This window comes from Rousettus aegyptiacus, unplaced genomic scaffold (genome assembly GCF_014176215.1).
Source record: "Rousettus aegyptiacus isolate mRouAeg1 unplaced genomic scaffold, mRouAeg1.p scaffold_m13_p_5, whole genome shotgun sequence".
Taxonomy (NCBI): domain Eukaryota; kingdom Metazoa; phylum Chordata; class Mammalia; order Chiroptera; family Pteropodidae; genus Rousettus; species Rousettus aegyptiacus.
Window position 1 is genome coordinate 72,543,410 of NW_023416308.1, and position 21,678 is coordinate 72,565,087.

At 33.4% G+C, this 21,678-nt stretch overlaps 1 protein-coding gene across 2 annotated transcripts in view; it reads left to right on the forward strand.

Moving 5' to 3' along the window:
• Window positions 1–21,678, forward strand: part of NARS2 (asparaginyl-tRNA synthetase 2, mitochondrial) — a 98,713-nt gene that overhangs the window by 37,857 nt on the left and 39,178 nt on the right. For both annotated transcript variants that reach the window (XM_016161566.2, XM_016161567.2), the window contains exon 6: window positions 8,199–8,293. In XM_016161566.2, the coding sequence (XP_016017052.2) occupies window positions 8,199–8,293 (95 nt within the window). The remainder of the gene's footprint in view (window positions 1–8,198; window positions 8,294–21,678) is intronic.

The window sequence follows — 21,678 nt, forward strand, 5'->3', positions numbered from 1 at the left end:
GGTTTATGTTAGTTTAGGTTATTCTCAGACTTGCAAGAATAAAGAGAGAAGGAAATAAAGAAGCTGTCCCAGAGGTAACTGAGGGCGATTTGCTAGAGAGCAGAAAGGTATATAAAAGAGTATATGGATATATGCCTCCTTTGGAACTGAGTGAGCCACATCTTTGAAAAGGCAGAAAAAGATGAAATCGAAGAGATTTTTTATTATTATTATTTTAGTGATCAGAAGATTATATTAATGATACTATCTTTTTGAAATCTTTCTGATTGATGGATGTCAGAATTAGCAAGATGGGGTTGGGAAGGTAGGCAGAGGAAAGAAGATAGATTCTATATTTAGCCAAAGATGGTATTTAATTATATAGGATGTTGACAAATTATTTGTTTATGGTTGGAATGGATAGGGAGAAGATAGAATTATAGTAGTCTCACAATTTATTTCTCTGAAGAAAATAAAAATTTTCCTCAAGCTACTTTAAACTTTAACCCATATAATTCAAAATACAGTCTTGTCTTTTTATATTTTTAAAAAGTTTTGTAGGTGTTAAATTGATGGTGATATTAATGAAAACCACAGTAAATACCTACCTAAACTCTACTAGGAAAGTAATAGAGAATTATAAGCAGTATAGTTATAAAAGTTAATATAAAAAATAATTACTTTCTATTACACTATCTGCTTATCAGTATCTATGTTTGAAAACAAACACTAATGGTACACTAAAGGTATCTTTTAGACCAGCGAAGCCATAATACTTTGCTATAAGCTTTTATATCTAAATATGCTACATATGCTTTTGTTCTTTTTTTGCTTGTTCAGCAAACTTTATCCCCTCTGATCTCTGATTGCTAATTCCCACTGCTCACACTTAACATCACTCTTTTGGTCAACAAGAATTTATGAACAGTTACTTGTCCCTGGCAAGTAACTGAGTGAGGTGCTTAGCATACCAAGGTGTGTAAACTTGATCTCTACTCTCAAAGAACTCAATATCAGTTGGCCTTCTCTTCTTTTGGCCTGCCCCAACTATTTTCATTGTAACCAGTACAGTGTTAGACCTTTCTAACCACCTGTGTTCTTCCTGGTTTTTGACTTTGTTCGATACTTTGTTCTTGGCTTTTTTGTTTTCCTGTTGGCACTGATCAAAGGAATTCATACCACTATAGGACAAAAGATAAAACTGTTAGTGTTCATGTGATAAAAGAATACACAGGGAATAAAACCAGTATACTGTTTACGTTGAGTAATTGCTGATAATACCTCAGAATCCAACTTTTTAAAAAATGTTATTTTAAACTGATTTTTTAAATGGGTAATGTAATTTGTACTTCAAAAGGTACTAATTTAACAGTACAGAAGCATTCCATCCCATCTTTGTTCCCCAGTGATCTAATTTTCTTGCCCAGAATCAATTATTGTTAACTATTTCTTGTAAATCTTGAAAATATTGTGTGGCAGTGTCTCATTATGGCTAAGGATAGAGATTCTGGAGCCAGACCACCTTACTTATGTTCTGTGTCACATTAGGCAAGTTAATTATTAACCTCCGTGTCTCAGCTAGCTTCCTTCTCTGTAAATGGAGTCCTAGCACTTGCCACATTGGATTGCATATAAACTCCTTAGCACAGTGCATGGCACATAGTAAGTGCTTAGTGCATATTGGCTATGGTTGGTTTTGAAGAAGTGTGTATATCTGAATGCATATTTTTTTTAACCTCAGGAATGTAGACATAATCTTCATTCATAGCACATTTTGTTATTGGTCTTTGCAAGGCTCTTGTATCATAGCATATCATAGCATTTATTCTTTCCTATGTGTTCACAGTTTACAGCTGATCTGGGTTGGGTTTGGTCAGGTGATGGGTTAGTTGAGAGCTGGCTGGTCTAGGATGGCCTCAATGTGAGATGATCTATCTTCTCTCCACATGTCTCTCAAATTCCTCCATCATGCTAATCAAGGCACACTCTCTTTGGTGGCTTAAGTCCAAGAAAGAATGTAGAAATGCATAAACACTTTTCAAGCCGCTATTTTTGTCAATTTTGTTACCATACTGTTGGCCAAAACAAGTCACACAGCCAAGCTCAGAGTGAGGGAGCGGGTATAGAGATGTGTGGAAAATTGGGGCCATCAATGCAATTACTCTAACACAGTCCACTCTCCAGTAACTGCGGTCCAGCACTTGGTGTTTGCTGTAGAACTACTGTTTGTCATAACAGGGAAGACAGCCAGAAACTAGAGATCACCAAGACCGTAGTATGTGTGTGTATGTCACTATAATGGACTACTACAATCTTCTGAGAGTAATGACTTCAACTTCATTTTCTCCTCTCAAACCTTGTTCATGTTCCTTTCCAACAATAGATGGCCAACTGTAACTTGGAACGGTGCAGGAAAAGGGATTTTAGCAAACATAGTCTTCAGTTTAGATGGGATTAATACTGCCAAGCCAACAACACAATTCAACACAGCCCCATTCTTGTTTTATTTTTCTTCATCATCCCAATCCCCACTCCTGTTCCTTACTCCTCTCTCTCTTGGATGTACACATTTTAATATCTTTGCTATATCTTTTATTATGTATGTAGCCTCATAAAATATGAGTGGTCTTGTATGTGCGTGTGTTTTTAATTTACATTAATGATAATGTATTATGTATCTTGTTCTATTTCCTACTTTTTTTCCATTTAACTATTTGTTTTGAAATTCCATCCATGTTGCTGAAAGTTCATCTATTTGTTGCTTATGATTGCTACCAAATATTCAGTGGTATTTGTCTGCTACATTTTACCTACTCATTCTTCTAGTAATGCACCCTTGGGTTATTTCAAATTCTGTTACAACCAGAAAAAAATACTGTAACAAATAGTCTTATACATATTCCCTAATGGACTTATGTGAACGTTTCTCTAGAAAATATGTCCAGGAGTAGAAATCCTAGGTCATAGTGAATATACATTCTTAAGTTCACTGAGTTCTCCGGAATAGCAGTACCTATTTACACTATAGTGGCATTGCCTGAGAGTTCCTGATTCCTTATGAATTCATTTTCTATTGCTTTGTAACAAATTACCACAAACCTAGTAACTTAAAACAACACCCCTTTATTAGTTCACAGTTCTGTAGTATGTAGCTGGGTTCTACTCAGGGTTTCACAAGGCTCAAAAATACATATCAGCATTCTCATGTGGAGCTTGAGGTTCTCATACAAACTCATTCCTGCTATCAGCAGAATTCATTTCTTTGTGGTGTAGGACTGAAGTTCCCATTTTGTTGCTGGCTGCTGGCCAGGTTTCTCTCAGTTCCTCTCAACTACTCTAAGCACCTTTCATTGTATCCTCCATCTTTAAGCCAGCCACAGCATGTCGAATCCTTCTCATGTTTTTATTTTCTGACTTCTTTTCCAAATAGCAGTAGAAAACTTTATTTTTTTTAAAGGTCTCATGTAATTAGAAACACCCAGAAACTCTCTGAAGCTTGAGGACATTTGTTTTGGAACTATTTGTATTTTATTTTATTTTATTTTATTTTATTTGTTTATTTTAATTAGCTTGAAGTATACAGTACATTGGTTAGATTCCTACATAGTTCATAAAACAATTCCCCCCAATTTCTCCCTCCCTCCCGTGACCCTCCACCTAGCCAACGTACTAATGCTAACTGCATTCCCTATGCTATGCTCCCCATCCCTGTGACCATTGATCAGCTACTAATTTGTACTTCTTTAACCTTTCACCCCATTCTCCGAGTCCCCCAAATTCCCCATCACCAAATTCTGTCCATCACCAAATTGTCCACTATATTTGTGAGTCTGTTTTTGATTAGTTTGTTCTTTTTATTCCTTAGATTCCGCATATAAGTGAAATCATATAGTGTTTATCTTTCTCTACCTGACTTAAATATCTTCTAGGTACATCAAAGCAATATCTTTGTCCATCCCCTTCCTTTGTATATGTAGGGGTCTTGTTTTCTTATCTTTTCACCCACTCTGTCTTTTGGTTGGAGCACTCCATTCTTTTCCATTTAAGGTACTTATTGATATGTGGTTGTTACCATTCTGTATTCCTATTTTTTGATGTTTTTTCTTCTTAAAGAAGTTCCTCCAACATTTGCTATGATACTGGCTTTATGATGATAAATTCCTTTAGCTTGTTTTTGTCTGGGAAGCTCTTTATCTGTTCTTCAAAGCTAAATAATAGGTTTGCTGGATAAATTATTCTTGGTTGTAGATCCTGGGTCTTCATCCTGTTGAATGTTTTGTTTCAAGCCCTTCTGTTCTGCATAGTTTCTTTTAAGAAATCAGCTGCTAGTCTTATGGGTGTTCCCTTATAAGTAACTATCTGTTTTTCTCTTGCTGATTTTAGTATTCTTTCTTTGTTTTTAAAATTGGGCATATTAATTATGATGTGTCTTGGTGCGGGCCTCTTTAGATCCCTGACTTTTGGAATTCTCTGAGCTTCCTGGGGTTTTATGTCCATTTCCTTCACCAGGTTAGGGAAGTTTTCTATCATTATTTCTTCAAACAGCTGTTCCACACCTTGATTTTCTTCAGTTATGCCAATCAGACAGATATTTGGAGCCTTAATAGTGTCCCATGTGCCCCTTAAATTCTTTTTATAGTCTTGACATCTTATCTCTTGCCATTTTAATTGCATGTCCTTGGCTTTCCTGGCCTGTAGATAAAGCATTTGATCCTATTTCTTATTCACTTTGTTTATTCCTTTGTTTATTCCATTTAATATACTTCTCATCTCAGATAATGTGTTCTTCATTTCAGACTAGTTCCCTTTTATAATATCCATTTCCATTTTTATGTTTTTTTTATCTCTGTTGAAATTCTCACTGAATTTATCTACACTTCTCAAAAGTTCATGGAGCATCTTTATAAACTGTTTTGAACTCTGCATCTGTTTAGATTACTTGACTCACATTATATCTGGATCTCTGTTCTGTTCTCTCATATGGTTTCTACTTCTTTGTCTTCCCATTTTGGCTGCCTTTCCATGTCTCTTTCTATGTACAAAGCAAAGCTCCTAAGTATTCTGGTCTTATTAGTGTGGATATGTGAAATAGGCGTCCAGTGGCATGGTCCTGAGAGGGGTTCAGCTGCAGCCCAACTTAGCCCAAGGCTCTACCCCTGTGGGGCCACCTGTTAAGATTCAGCAAGCAATCCACAGATTCTGTGCTTATAGTTACCTCAAAAGGCTATACCAGAAACCGAGGTGCCTCCAGTGTGAGTCTAGACACTGCTCAACATCCTTGCTTACCTGACTCTCTGAGGATATACCTGGATGTGGCTTGGGTGGGGCCGCAGGTCGGGGGAGGAGGGGTTTCAGTAATCCCTCTGGGCTGAGCCACCTCTGTTATCCAGTTTGATGATGTCACAGGTATGGCAGAGCTGAGTCCCTGACTTGGAGGGGGAAGGCTCAACAGGGAACAATGGACACCACTGACACTTATGTACAGGGTGAGTCTCGCCTCAGCCCTCACTCAGACAACGTCTCCCTGTAAGTCCCTGGTGCCTCCTGCACACAGCCTAATTGGCACTGGTGCTCAGAGCGAGCAGGTCCATCACCGCAGAAGTCGACTCACAGTCATGGCCCCTTTAAGAGGTGTCTGCCGCAGCCTCTGTCTCAGGTGCTTGAGACCAGGCAGCCCTGCGTCCTCACCCCATCCTAACTTCTGCTGTTGCAGGGTGCTTTCTTGGACTTCTCCCTAGTTGTATGGCTTGTTCAATCTAGGTGATTTTCCTTGCTGTTGCTCCTCGTTTCCTTCTCAACTTTGATTTGGTCGCCAGAAGGATGAATAGAACCTCTATCATCTATGCCATTTTTTTTTCTCCTCTAATGTCTGCCTTTTACTTAGCATAATGTTTTCAAGATTTTTACATGTTTTAGCATTTATTCGTGTACTTCATTCCATCTTATGGCTGAATATTGTTTTACTGTTTGGAATATTACATTTTCTTTATCCATTTTTCACCAATGGACATGTGAGTTGTTTCCACCACTGGCTATTGTGAATAGTGATGTTATGGATATTAATGTACAAGTATATGTTTGAGTACTAGGGTTTAATTCTTTTAGGTATATACCTAGAAGTAGAATTGATAGGTTGCGTAGTTATTCTTTATCTTTTAAACAACCACCAAAATTAAGTTATCCTAAGTAACTGCACCATTTTACATTTCTAGTTTTATTCCATTATGATCAAAGGGAATAATTTGTATGATTTCAGTCCTTTTAAATTTGTTAAGAATTGTTTTATGTCCTAGCGTATGGTCAGTCTTGGATAATGTTCTATGTGTACTTGAGAAGACAATGCAGTCTGCTGTCATTGGATGAAATCTACCATTTTAAAATTTCCTCTTAATTCAGTATTTCAAGTTCCCACAATTGATTCTGACAGTTTTTACTCATTATTTTTAGTTTTTTTGTGGAGGAGCAGGCCTTCAGAACTACCTATCCCACCATTTTTGCTGGCATGACTCTCAGCAATTACTTTTAAAAACAAATATTTTATAATGTCCCTTTAATATCCTGAAAAAAAATTTATAGGTAATATAACTTAATACTCAGAAATTTTAAAAATTAATATAAAGGAAGTAATCCATAAAAAATAGTATGAATTTCAGCATGTAAATGCTTATATTTGACATAATGAAGTAATGATATGTTTGTACTTATTTTAAGTAAGTTGAATTTAAGAAACCTAAGAACATCAAATTCCATTTTGTGCAGATGCTAATAAATGAAAGGCTATAATCTAGTTATAAAAACTAGACTTTTTTATATGTACGGGAAATTAGAGAAATCACTTTAAGAGAAATCAGGATAAAACACTGATACAAATTATAGACTAAAGAGGTGAAAGAAAGGAGAAAATGTACTCTTATAAATGTGTGGGGCCTTATTTGAAAAGTAATTATTTAGTAAATAGTGAAGAAATATCAGAGCACATATCTTTTATTTTGAAATCATAACTCAGGTCAAATATTTTAGTCTCGAGTATTTAAGTCCTTGGAAACAATATTCTTTAAGTGATAATGGGATTCTAAGATGGATTTTTTAAAAGCTGTGATAAGACATTTAGAACCAATATCAAAGTAAGCTTGAAAAAAAATATGCAATTACAAAATAAATGAATGATTTAAATTCTTAATTTTTACACTAGATTTCTTATTCATATACAGAAATACCTATACATGATATGAAGTATTTTTAGAACAGCCAATAAAATTAAATAAGATACCCTCATTTCACATGTTTCTAATTCAAGATTTGGTACCAAATGTCTTAAAAGGAGTCTTACATCCTATATTACATATATAAAATTGGATTTGTTGCTTTACAGTAACCTTACCATTACACTAAAATGTTTTCAAATACATGCATAGTTTGAAATACAAGAGTAGGTTAATTAGCTTCCTTCCAAAAAAAAAAAAATGGATATAATAGTCATAATTTGATCCAGAAGCTTTCTTATTATACTATTTAAATTGTGTTTGACCTCCAAATTATTTTTTAGCTTAACTATTATAAATGATGGCTTGCTTGTTTTCTACCCATTTCAGATAGAATAATGCCCTATCTATACTGTAAGGTTATAAAAATTTTAATCTAATTGCTTATTATATCTTTTAAAGGTAGGGTCCTGTTCTTTTTACCTCTAAGTAGTGATGAAAATAATGAAATAATATGTTTAAAAGTTTATAATGTGTTTATAAAAATCTGTATTAAAAACATAATTAATAATTTAATAATAGCAGGACACTTGTTCTAGAGGCTATTATTCCCTTGAGAAAATTAAATCTTAATCATGGGTCAAAATTTTGAGAGATTCTGTAATTATTCACATTTAAAATTTTTTAATTCATAGTCTCTTGCCTTGATTTACCCCTGAATCAGAATCACTTTTTAGGGAGAAGTATATTTTGTGACAAAAGTACTTTGTTCTTTGGTGGTTGTATTTTTTGAAAATATGGAATAAACTTCCTTGACCTAAGCACTTTCCAAGCACACATTTTCTTTTTTAGGTATGTATTACTTTTAGAGAACAGTCTTTATTTTCATGAGAATGACCTGTCCTCACATACATTTAATTACATTATGATTTTTAGTTGTGGCATATGTGAGAATGTGAAAAGCAGAGCAAAGCATGCAAGTAATAGCTTTTTGTGGCTTGTGTTTTTTATTTGCAGCATTCAAAAAAAACAAAGGTACCTGAGGAGAATTTCTTCAATGTTCCTGCTTTCTTAACTGTTTCCGGACAACTTCACCTAGAAGTGATGTCAGGGTACAGAATTTTCTTTACTCTTTTGCTTTAATGGACTATTGATAATGGGGTGAGTGAGAGTGCAGTAATGCTTCCTTTCCCAATTCTGAAACCTGAAAATTGCAATTAGTTTTTATAGTTAGTCCACTTGAATTCACCAAAAGTACATTTAAATTGACAATTTGGGAATATTCAAGTTTCTTACTAAAAAAAATCTCTTTGGTCTAGACTTTTGTTTTTAATGAAAAACGTTAACAGTGGAAATTTGAAATTCTAATTTTTTGCATTTTACTAATCTTTTCTTGCTTAAATCTCAAAATATGTTATCATATTTAAATATAATTAATCATAATTATGAAAATAAAGTTAGTTCACACCTGAATCAGGTTTAGCCCATTTCACTGAAAAAAAAGAAAATTACCTGAAATAGATGTAAGAAAAATATTTTTAAATAATTGGTTTACTTAAATAAAATTAACCCACAGAGCCATCATGAGAGACATGTGACAAATTAAGAAAGTCTTAGAAGTCAGATCGTATTAGTTTTAGACATTCTCAACCCTCTGGAAAATCATTATACTCCTTTCAGCCAAACTTTCCTTTTCTTTAAAATGAGATCGGACAGGAAGGTCTTTAAAGTCCTGTCTAAGTCTTACATTCTGTGATTCTGTGAGTGACTTCTTAATGCCGACTCAATAAGTTCTTCTCCTTTACATACCTTTGTTTTCTCACACAGAGTTTAAGATTTAAAAATCTCTTTAAGAAATGATTCCAATTGTTTTAAAATTCACAGGTTGGAAAACTCAGGAGAAACAGAATAGTGTTAATGTTTATTTTTTTATATACTTTACTGGCAGGATGGAAAGTCAGTGGTAGAATAAAGATGATCTTAAAAATAACATACTTTACTTAGATTCTTTTCTAATTTATCTTTGAGACAAAAAGGTATTATTAGATAATTCTAATGATCAATAATTGACATTATCAAAATTTTGTGCAGAAAATCTATCATCATAATAGCCCTGTGAGACTGTAGGATTTGCAGAGCTGTGTGTGGGAAAGGCCATGTCAGGCATGTTGTGGGAAGTTCCTTATGCCTGCCTGTCAGTGTAATTTTATTATTTTTTTGTTTTAACTTTTTAATTTTATTCCCATCCCTCCCTCACTCTCTGCTTTGGCAACCATCAACTTGTCCTTTATTATCTATTGGTCTGTTTGTGTTTTGTTTATACATTTGTTTTGGTGTTTTAGAGTTCACATAAAAGTGAAATCACATGATATTTGTCTTTGACTTATTTTACTTAGTATAATACCATCTAGGTCCATCAATGTCGCATATGGCAAGATTTCATTCTTTTTAATTGCTGAATAATATTCCAATGTGTGTGTGTGTGTATGTGTATGTGCGTGTGTGTGTGTGTGTGTGTGTGTGTGTGTGTGTGTGTTCTGACTCTTCTTTATACATTCATCTGTCAATGGACACTTCGATGAGGTCACTTCTTCATCTTGGCTATTACTAGTAGTGCTACAGTTACCATTAGGGGTACAAATATCTTTTCAAATTAGTGTTTCTGTTTTCTTTGGATAAATACCCGTAAGTGGAATTGCTGGATTGTATGGCAGCTCTATTTTTAATTTTTGAGATATCTTCATACATTTTCCATGGTGGCTGCACTAATTTACAATCCCACCAACAGTGTACAAGAGTTCTCTTTTCTCCACATCCTTGCCATACTTGTTATTTGTTCATTTATTGATGATAGCCATTCTAATAAGTGTGAGATGATAGCTCATTGTGGTTTTAATTTCCATTTCCCTAATGACTAGTGATGTTTAGCATTTTTTCATATGTCTGTTGATACCTGTGTCCTCTTTGGAGAAATGTCTAGTCAGGTCCTCTGCCTATTTTTTAATTGGATTGTTTGGGTTTTCTTAGTGTTAAGTTGTTTGAGTTCCCTATATATTTTAGATATTAGCCCCTTGCCAGGTATATTATTTGCAAATATCTTCTCCCATTTAATAGGTTGTCTTTTTGTTTTGTCGATGGTTTCTTTTGCTGTGCAAAAACTTTTTGGTTTGTTGTAGTCCCATTTGTTTATTCTTTTGTTGCCCTTGCCCAGGGAGACATATATAAAAAGATATTGCTAACAACAATAACAGAGAATTTACTGCCTATGTTTTCTTTTATGAGTTTTATGGATTCAGGTCTTAAATTTACTTCTTTAATCTATCTTAAATTTATTTTTGTATATGGTGTTAAGAAAATGTTTGAATTTCATTTTTTAAATATGTTGACTTTGTCCAACACCACTTATTGAAAAGACTGTCTTTGCCCCATTGACCATTAATTGACCAGTTCTTATGCCTTTCAAAGTGTAATTTTACAAAAGAAAACATGATTTACACAAATATAAAGTGAACTTATATCAAATATTTTATTCAATCCATTAATTATTTAGGAAACAAGTAAAATAGTAAGGCTAGTTCAAGGAGCATTTGAGGAGCTATGTATTCATAGGCAATTGAATAAAGGAATTTTAGAATAGGATTGCTAGGTTAAGTTACAAACTGGTTAATGTCCTAATGACCAATAAACCTTAACCTTTGCAGTTTTGTCTTTACCTGACAGAAATGATTTACAACTCTACTGGACAAAATCTACGAGTTAACATGTAACTTTACTTAGTATGGGATATTTAATTTAACAGTAAATAGAATAATGGAGCCAAGTACATTCCCCTAAGTAATTAAATAATCTCTGAGTCTGTCTATGTCCCCATATTACATTGAAAGGACAAACTGTCTACCTTTTGGCCTTATATCCAAGGTTTGGATAACCTTTTTTTAACAGCCTTTCAATATTTATTAGTTTCATGTGTAAAGTTAGAGGTAAAGTATCTTCCCCTCAGAAGTGTCATAATATGTGAAAGGTGTAAATTTACCAAATGTTTCTCTATTGACCACTAGTTGATTAAATATGTTATGTTCCCTCTTTCCTAGTAAAATGCAATGAACCACAGAACATGGTGTACAGTGAAAATTGACAGAAGATTAAATTGGCAGAATATGAGGCTTTGTATTTTTAATGTCTTATGAAGTATTTTTAATAATGGTAGTCAGTGTTCCTAGTTTAATATGCATAGTTCTAGGACAGTTAATATTCAGTACATCATGTTTCAAATTAATGCATGATTTAATTTCCAATAAGAAATCATTAGTCTTCTATTCCTCAGTTTTGTTTTTCTATAACTTTACTTGACAGACTTTTAAAATGGATTAAATGGTAGTTCAATTTAGAAGGTTAACATTTTCCAAAAAAATAAAATTATATTGGTTTGATGGGTTTATGGCTTCGTTTATTTTGTTGTTGTTTTTAATTAAATTTTCCATTTTTTAAATATAGAAAAATTACGAAGATAGTGCAGACTATTTTTATACCTTTAACCCAGTTTCCCCCATCGATGACATCTTAAATTCCCATGGTACATTTGTTAAAACTGAAACTCCAATGTTAGTAAATTATTATTAACTGATTTACAGACTTTATTTGGATTTTCCGTTTCTTTTTTTTTTTCTTTTTCCAGGATCCTGTTCAAGGTACCACATTACATTTAGTTGTCATGTTTTCCTAGTATCATCCAGTCTATAGCAGTTTCTCAGTCTTTCCCGTATTTTTTTCATGATTTGTAAAACATATCCCAGTTTTGATTTGTCTGATATTTTTCTCATGTTTAGACTGGAGGTGAAATGCTCCTCTTATCACATTATATCAAGGGGTATGTGATATCCACATGGTGACATTAACCTTCATTACATGGATAAGGTAGTGTTTGCCAAGTTTTCCACTGAAAATGTACTCTTTTTTCCTTTCTCTACTTTATTTTTTTAAAGTGAGACAATGAATCTAGCCCACCTTCCCTGGAGGTAAGAGTGAGGGGCTAGGAAGTGGGAGATGGAATTTAACACCACCTCCTAGAAGTGGGAGTATTCAGAATTCCGTATGACAAATTTGTTATCTCTTTACCTTTGTATACTTATTTAGGTAATCATTTATGTTAGGGTGAATTCATACATATTTATTTGATAGTTTATACTATACTTCAATTCTGTTATTTATTTTGTTGCTCAAACTTTTAGTTTTAGCTATTGGGAGCTCAGCTCTTGGTATTGTATTTTCTGTAGGTTTGGACAAATGTAAAACAACACATATCCACCATTGTAGTATCATACAGATTAGTTTCACAGCTCTAAAAATCCTCTGTGCTCCTTGTGTTCATCCCTCCCTTTTCCCTAACCACTCGCATTCAGTGATCTTTCCACTGTCTCTAAAGTTTTGCTTTTTCCAGAATGTCATGTAGTTGGAATAATATAACATGTAGCCTTTTCAGATTGGCTTCTTTCACTTAGTAGTATGCATTTAAGTTTTCTCCATGTCTTTTTATGGCTTGATAGCTCATTTCTCTTTAGCACTGAATAATATTCCATTATCTGGATATAAAACAGTTTATCTAGTCACCTTGGTAGCCTCCAAATTTTGGCACTGTCCCAGGCTTGTTTTTAAATTTTTCCTAACCTAGTCATAAAATCAGCCATTTCTTCAAAAAGGCTTAGTTCTTTTTACGAGAAAATGGCATTTAGAAACCATGATTTAGTCACTGGGTTATCTTCCTGCCACTAGGGGATTATTACTCCCAAGCCCTCTCAGCAGACATAGCTATAATACGTTTTTTAAATAAGAGAAACCTAAGTATTTTCATTACATTCTGCCTATAAATATAATTTATAAGTGAGATGTTCTTTTTGGGAGAAGTAGAAATGTTCTAAATTACAAAACCTACAATTAAGAAATGTATAATAAAAATTTTCCATTCTTGTTAGTTAAAGTCAGTTAAAGTCAGTTAAAGTCAGTTATAGCCTAATGTATTTGAAATAGTTTTTATTATTGTTTTAATTTATTATTGGCTTTGTTTTGTTTCTTTTGATGTTTTACTACAGGCGATTTTTCCTTATAATGGATTTTTTTTTTTTTTTAACTAAGCCCTAAAGTCAAGCATATGTCAGGATAAAACTGATGATTTCCTCTTGAACTTTGCTATTGGAAATATAAATTGGTATGCCTTTTTAGAGGAATACTTTTTTACCAAGAATTTCATTTCTAGGAATTTTTCTTAAGGAAATGATCAACTCTGTAAAGATGTAAACAAAAACTTTGAAAACAATTTTATTTATACTACTGAAAAATTATTAGCAACCTAAAAATCTATTTAAGAAGATTGATTAACCCTCAGTATACCTAGAAAATGGTCATCATTGTTTATCATCTTCGATAATGGACCTTATTTTTAATAAATATTAAGCCATATTATAAATAATTTGCAGAATTAAAAATGAAGGGATAGGGAAAATGAATGTAATAAAAAATGTAAATGTGGCAAACCAAAATTTTAAAAAATGCTTAGTCGAGAAATAATTTATTTACCATAAAATTCACCAAAGTAGACAATTCAATGGGTTTGAATGTATTTTCATAGTTTACAAATATCACCATAATCTAATTTAAGACTATATCACCCAAAAAAGAAACGTTTTCCCATTAGTAATCAGTCTCCATCATCCTTCCCATTCTAGGCAACAACTGATTAATCTACTTCCTGTCTTCGTGTATTTACCCATTCTGAATATTTTATGTAAAGGAAATCACACAATATATCATATTTATGGCTGGTTTATTTCACTTTGCATAATATTTTTAGTGTCTATCCATGTTGTAGCATTATTCAATACTTCATTCTTTTTTATTGCCAAATAGCATTCCATTATAGAAATATACCACATTTGTTTATTCATTCAGCAGGTAGTGGACATTTGGATTGTTTCTGCTAATTGGCTATTGTAAGTAATGTAACTGTGAACATTTGAGTACAAGTATTTGAACATTTTTTCATTTCTCTTGCTTAGGTACTTGGAGTGTAACTGGTGGTTTACATGATAACTTTAACTGTGAGGAACTGCTAGTCTGTTTAGCCTGTAAAATAGTGGCTGCACTATTTTACAATCCCACCAACAATGTATAAAGGTTCCAATTTCTCCAAATCCTTAACAACAGTTACTGATTTGTATCTTTTTTATTGTACCATTTTTGTAAGTATAAAGTGGCACTTCATTATGGTTTTGATTCACATTTCCCTAATGACTAATGATATTGAGCATCTTTTCATGTGCCTTCAATGATGGGCATCATTCATTGGCCACTTGAATATCTTCTTTGAAGAAATAAATATCTTTTTATATTCTTTGTGTCCAAATCTCCCTCTCCTTTCTCTTTTAAAGATACTAGTCATTGGGTTTAGGGCCCTCCCTAATCCAGTATTTTAATTTGATTACATCTGCAAAAAAATCTTATCTCCAAATAAGGTTGCATTCACAGGACTTATCTTTTTAGAGAATAAATTCAAAATACTATAGAGGTCATCCAAAAGACAAAAAAAAAACTCTATTTTTTCCTAACAGAATAAAACCCATTGAATCCTTTCATGAATCTACGCTACACGTGGGATTTAAGTGATTTTATTTTTCCTGTATACTGAAACATTTTGTTATTTAATCATCCTAGAAATTTTTTTTATCATCACTCATTACTCTTAATTAGGTTATAAAGGAGTAAAATATTATGAAAACAGAAGAATGATGGATGCCTAAGATAAACAGTGGATAGGAGGAAGATGCATAGTGAGATAAATCATCACCATTGTACCATCTTCAGCTTTCTTACTGCAGTACACAAACTATTGTGTCATCTTTCAAGAAACTATGAGAAAAGCCTGGAGACACCATTATTGTTGTCTTTTTTTGTAGTTTTCACAGAACATAGTTGAGAATCAAGACCTTTTATTTTTTACTTATAATGACAAAAAAATAAGAAAGATGCTTCATAAATATTAGACAAATGAGGTAATGATAGGTAAAATAATACGTTTCTAAGGGCAAAAAGGAAATATGGTATTTTCATTCAATTAGTCATTTCACAGTAAAGACTTCATTATGTAATAATAAAGAACCAGAAGAAGCTAGAATCTATTAAAGATGTATTTGAAATCCAGGATCTGTATTTAAAGTATAGATATATTCCAAGTTCATGCTTGGCAGCTAACAGGTACATTCAAAGGGCTATGTCTATTTGAGAGAATAAAAATTTGGGTTTGCCACTATCATCAAAGAAATGAAAAGACAATCTACTTAATGGGAAAAAGTATTTGCAAATCATGATTCACTAGCTTAGGTGCCGGGATACAGAGGTGAACAAAACGGGCTGAGGAAGTAGGGGGAAAGGGGAATGATTCTATACAGTCTAATGAGCAAGATAGGCATTAAATAAGAAATTAGAAACATGGAGCTTTCTAAAAAAGGTCTCAAGGACAAGAAGAGCATATGGCAGGGGAATTTCACCTTGTCTAGGTCAAATTGAATTTAGAGGTAACCTTATCAGTAGAATGATTACATGTGAGTGCATTTTAAAATATCATTTATATTTAATGACCAGTAGCTGTTACATTTGGTTTGGATTCTATTACTTTTCTATTCTTGGAACAACAGAAACCCAGTTAATACTTTTTCTACCCATTATTATAGAGCATTTTATGATGTATAATCTTTTAATTACCCCAGTACATGTTAGCTATATTTGGCCGTGAAAAGTCTTTTGGTACTTTTATTTCATGTTTGGTACATTATCCTTGAATCTTGAATGAATTATTTTTAGCCAAATCATCAAAGGTAGAAAGCTACCTAGTTTCTCTGTCCTTTCCTTTATCCATTTCCAAATACTTGGAATCTTTTATTTTACTTTGTATGAAATGCATGTTTGTTTGTATCCTGTCTGACTTTACGACAGCAGCCAGGATAAGAGGGACCTGGACATCATGGCCTAAAGAACTGGGTGAAGAAACTGAATATGTTTAGCATAGGGAAGACAAAGGGGAGCCATGATTTGATAGTTGTTCATATCTATTTGGTGGGCTTCTGTAAGAGCCCTTTGTACAGATGAGTAAATGAGTTTTTAAGAATGACTTTATTGAGATATAACTCATATACCATAAAATTCATCTTTTAAAAATATATAATACAGTAGTTTTTACTATTTTCACAAAGTTGTGCAACCACCACCACTATCTAACTACTTCTAAAAGAAATCCCTTCCCATTAGCAGTCACTTCTCATTCCCCTTTCCCCCTACTTCCTCAGCCCCTGGCAAACACTACTGAAATCAGAAACAATGGGAGTGGGACCCAGCAATCTGTGTCACCTACCAAGTGATGACACTGCTGAGGACCATTGCTTTAAAGAAAGACTCTCTGTTCCCTGGCTGATGGGAACATCTGGCTTCTAGACATTCTGGCAGGACCCAGGAGAGGACTACAGTTTCCTATGAAAATTCAATGTATCTCTATTTATTCCCCCTTTCCCCAATCTTACCACAGTTCTCTGTGCAGGTCACCTCCTTTCTGCAGTATTCCAAATAATGGCTTCCATGCTTTGACACATTGGTGATCATTCACCATTTGTTTTCTGTCCTCTAAAGATTTGTTGAGATCTCTTGTCCACTGAAGGCCCTTTTCATGTTTCTTCCTATTATTATTTTAAGATTGTCTCAGGAAGGAGACAATATAAATATTTATATTAAATTCACTATTTGAACTTGATTTTTACTAGCTTAAGTGATATTCATTTGCTTTTTTTTAATTGTTAGTTAGGTTATACATTATTTGCATGATGATTTAGTCTAATCTTACTCTGTCTAATGTCTAATGTAATGTGTAATGTCTCTGATTAACTGCAGTATCTGCATACCATCTTGGAAGTCTAAACATTGGGTTCTCTACCCATTTCTAGTATCACATTCCTTTGTGAGGGAGATTACTAACCTGCTTTTTGTCCACTTCAAGTGTATGGGAGAATAGTCACATGCTTCTGTTATCTAGCTCTCTGAGGTCTGGCTAAGCAGACAAAATATCTGAAGGATTGAATGTCTTTGAAATAAGTAAGTTTGGTGTGAGCTAAAAAAATTCCCAGTCAAGTCTTTGAGTAATGATACAAATAGAACTCATGAAATGCAGTGCCTGGTGGCATTGTCTGAAAGCAAATGCAGGTTACTATAGTGAGACATCCAATTAATCCTTAGTAATTTGACAATATGGATGGTAATTGGAGCCACAAAAAGCAAAACTGATGTTGTTACTTCTTTTAATTACTGTATAATCTTGTCCAAATTCTGTTTTGCTCTGGTGGCTTTAATTACATTTTTAGGAGAATGGGGGAAAATTTTACATGTCTGCAGAATTTTTGTTGGGTTGGGAACAGAGAATTTATGTCATTTTGACTGTTGTTTTCCCCCAGCCTGTTTTCTTCTCCCTAAAAATAACTAAGAGTACTCATTTATTTAGCAGTAATTTTAGTATTCAACCAAATGGTGTGTAACTATGTTGGACACCAAGGAGGATGTTAAAAATATGGAAGCCCCATTGATTGACCTAAAGAGGGTCACCAGTGCTGTTAGAGTTAAGCAGCTACTAAGATAATGTTTCCCCTCCCAAAAAGTACTAAACTTGCCCAAGTAAATGGTTATGTTAATTGAAGGAAGGAAATATAGTCAGAGAGACTTAAGTTGGAATTCTATCTTCTTTATATACTGATTTCATAAGTTTAATGTCTGAGCCTCCACTTACTAACTGTAAAGATAAATTACAATAGCCACCCTGAAGAGCTGTTGTGAGATACTTTGCAAAAGGCCGGTGTTTATCACAGGTTGACACTAAGTGCTATGATGATAGTAGTGATGACAACAGGAACCTGAAGAACTCAAGGTGATTATAAAGAAATAACTAAAGAAAGAAGCCATGGTGGTGTACACAGGAAAGGATGATTAGCTGACAGCTAGTAACAAAGTTGTTTTATAGCAGTAATAGAACTGCACTTTACACAGAGCACAGGATTAGGAGTCTGCCAGGATTCGGGACTCACAAGATAGATAAGAAGGAGGTTAAACTAGACCAGAGCCTAGAACAAAGGAAGGGATTGGGACACAGAAATAAGAATTTGAAAAAATCAGAAATCGTAAAAGCCAATTAGCTCATAATCTGCCTACAAGTGGTAGTTAGTTATGTTGACAGTGAAGTGTCACTGTGTTCTAGATTCTTTTGTTTTTCCGTGGTTCCAAGAGCCTGACATTTCACTCTTTATACTTTGGTTGGGGCAAGATTATAATTTAAGTAATTAAGTAACAGGATAAACCAACATATGAATAAGCTCTTTTTGTTACTATTGTTGCTTCTCAATCAACTTTATTGAGTATACTCTACATACAATAAAAATGCACCCATTTTAAATGTACAGTTCAATAAATTTTGACAAATTTATAAACCTTCGTAACCTCTACTGTGATATATATATTAAAAAAATAGACTATTTGATTTACCCCTCAAAATCCCCTCATTTCCCTTTGCAATCAGTCCCCCTCCCCAGCTTCAGGACCTAGGCCTTGCTTTCTGTCATTATATATTAGATTATTTTTTTCTAGAATTCCATATAAGTGGTATCTATATACTATTTATATTTACATATTTATATTTATATAAATGATATCATACAGTATTTACTCTTTTGTGTCTTACTTTATTCACTTAATATAATGTTTTTGAGGTTTACCCAATAGTTGGTTCCTTTTTATTGCTAAATATTATTCCATTGCTTGGATATACAATTTGTTAATTCACTCATCTTTTGATAGACATTTTGATTGTCTCCAGTTTGGGCCTATTATGAATAAAACTTAATGAAAATTCATGCACAAGTCTTTGTGTGCACATACGTTTTCATTTTCCTTGAGTAAATGCCTAAGAATTACTGGATTGTGTGGTAAATGTATGATTAACTTTCTAGGAAACTGCCAGTTTTCTGAAGTACTTGTCCTATTTTATATGCCTACCAGCAGTGGATGAGAGTTTTATTTGTTCCACACCTTTCACAAAAATTGGTGGTGTCAAGTATTTTTTTTAGTTATTCTAATAAGTATGTGATCACTCATTATGGTTTTAATTGCATTTCTGTGATGACTCTTATTGTTGAACTTTTTTTTTTCATGTGCTTATTGGCCATTCATATGCTTCTTTTATTAAGTTTTGGGTTGTTTGTCTTATTATTATTGAGTTATAACAGTTCTTTATATGTTCCGGATACTAGCCCTTTATCAGATATATACTATAGGTATTTTCTCCCAGTCTGCCTTTCTTTTTCATCTTTTTAATGGTACTTTTTGAAGACTAGAGTGTTTTGTTATTGTATAGTTTATCTGTTTTTTTCTTATGTGATTCATGACTTTTAAAACCTATTCAAAAGGTTGCAAAAATTTAATCCTAATTTTTTCTTTAGGAACTTTATAATCATGGCTTGTACATTTAGGTCTATCAGCTCCTCTACTAGTCTGTAAACTCCTTAAAGGTAAAAGCCATGCCTGATTTACATCTATATTTTCCATGGTGGTTAGTAGTCTAATATTTATTGAATGAAGAAATAAATGAATATGACTTCATGGTAGATAATGGTTGCAAGATAAGGACAGATAGCTAGGCTGTAGGCTGCAGTCTTCTTGGCTGCAATGAACTATGGACTTGAATTATTTCTGTGCTTTTGACTTATTTCACCAATCTATTGGGGGGGAAATCTCCATCAGAAAATGCATTCACAAACTTAGAATAATATTATATTGGATCTGTTGAGATACTTTACCCTTATTATAGGAAAGTAAAATTTTATTTAATATTCCATGTTGTTGGTATGAATTCCCCTTTGTAGGAATTCCGAAAATGTAGTCTTTTTTAAAAAATCAAAAATTTAGAAATTTAGCTGTAAACTATGTGCATGAATTATAGAAACCACTGAAACACTGCTATGTATTTTACTTTACTAAATTAGATTTGTTTTCTTTTCTACAAAATAAAAGGAACTTGCATCTTTGTTCCTCTAGAAGAAATTGCTAATAAAGAAACTCAGCCATGGTTTTTGTTTCCTTCTTACCAGTAGAAATTGGTAACAAATAAGCTTAGTCACATATATTGGTTGATAGTCACATTATTTTTTCTCTTGATATCAACCCCTACTTTATCTCCCATCATATACCCCTACACTGAAAAAATAAAACCCATGTTTTCCCACTTAAAACAGGTGCATAGGACAGAGACATAGACATGTGCGACATAAATCTCTACAATTTGAAGAATTTGCAAAACTTGAACCAGCCTTATTTCACATTTAAGAGGCAGATTTAGTGTGTAAATTATGGTAGAGATTGGGAGATAAAGATAAAAAACTAAAGAATTTTGTTTCTGCAGTATCATTTAGTGACTTTTAATTAGTTTCTTCAACTGAGTAGTTTTCCTGTGCTTTCCTCCTGATTCTACTTTAAGACAGTATAGTGTGAGGTTCAATGAGAACATTTGAACTTTAGGCAGACAATACTGTAGGGACTGTTGTACAAAGAATTATCTCAAACTTTTTCATGTATGCTCCATATAGTCAAAATATGCATTTGATTTGATAATACTAGTATTTCATACATGGCTATTGAGGGTTCAGTGTGACTTGGGAATTTGCTCAGTTAGTTCAATCTAAAGTGTCTCTACCTTTTGTATAGGTCATACCATGATCCATATCATTAAGAATATTTGTAGTATCTATACAGCACTCACTATTTCCTTTTATAAGTGAAGGCAAATCAGAAGATGGAAGTACTATCCATTTCATTGTGTGTCTCCTTTAAATGTTCCTTCTCAGGAAGCCAGGATCATTTGAAAATAGTTGGTTCATCCTCATCTTTAGAACATGATGAATAAGATGACTTCTGTTTTGCCCAGCTATGAGTTAAGAGCTTAGAAAAGCCTGATTCTGAGAGATATGCATGCATGTTATTGGGACATTAACAAAAGCTGAAAACATGGTTTACTGAAAAATTCTTAGGTTGTGCGTCATTGCCTTTCAGAAAGAGAGCTGTTTTATTAGACGAGAGGAGCTATGCCTGCAAACATGAAAAAGTAGGGCATTAGTTTTATAAAGCAAGAGATATGAGAAAAGAAAGGAGAGCCAGAGAGGCCTGGAATGATAGAGAAATAGCTGTGAGAAAAATACGATTTGTACAACTAGGCACTGAAACAAATTCAGAAACTATTCCCAAGAACTGTGTCCTCCACTGATACCTTTCCTCATATCCCATTGTCTAAACACACATTTTTTTAAGTTGATTATCTTCTGCATTTATTGAGATTTCACCAATCTACTTTGGTGCTGTACATTAGAACTTACTGCAATGATGGCAGTGTTCTGTATCCATGCTGTCCAGTATGGTAGCCACTAGCTGC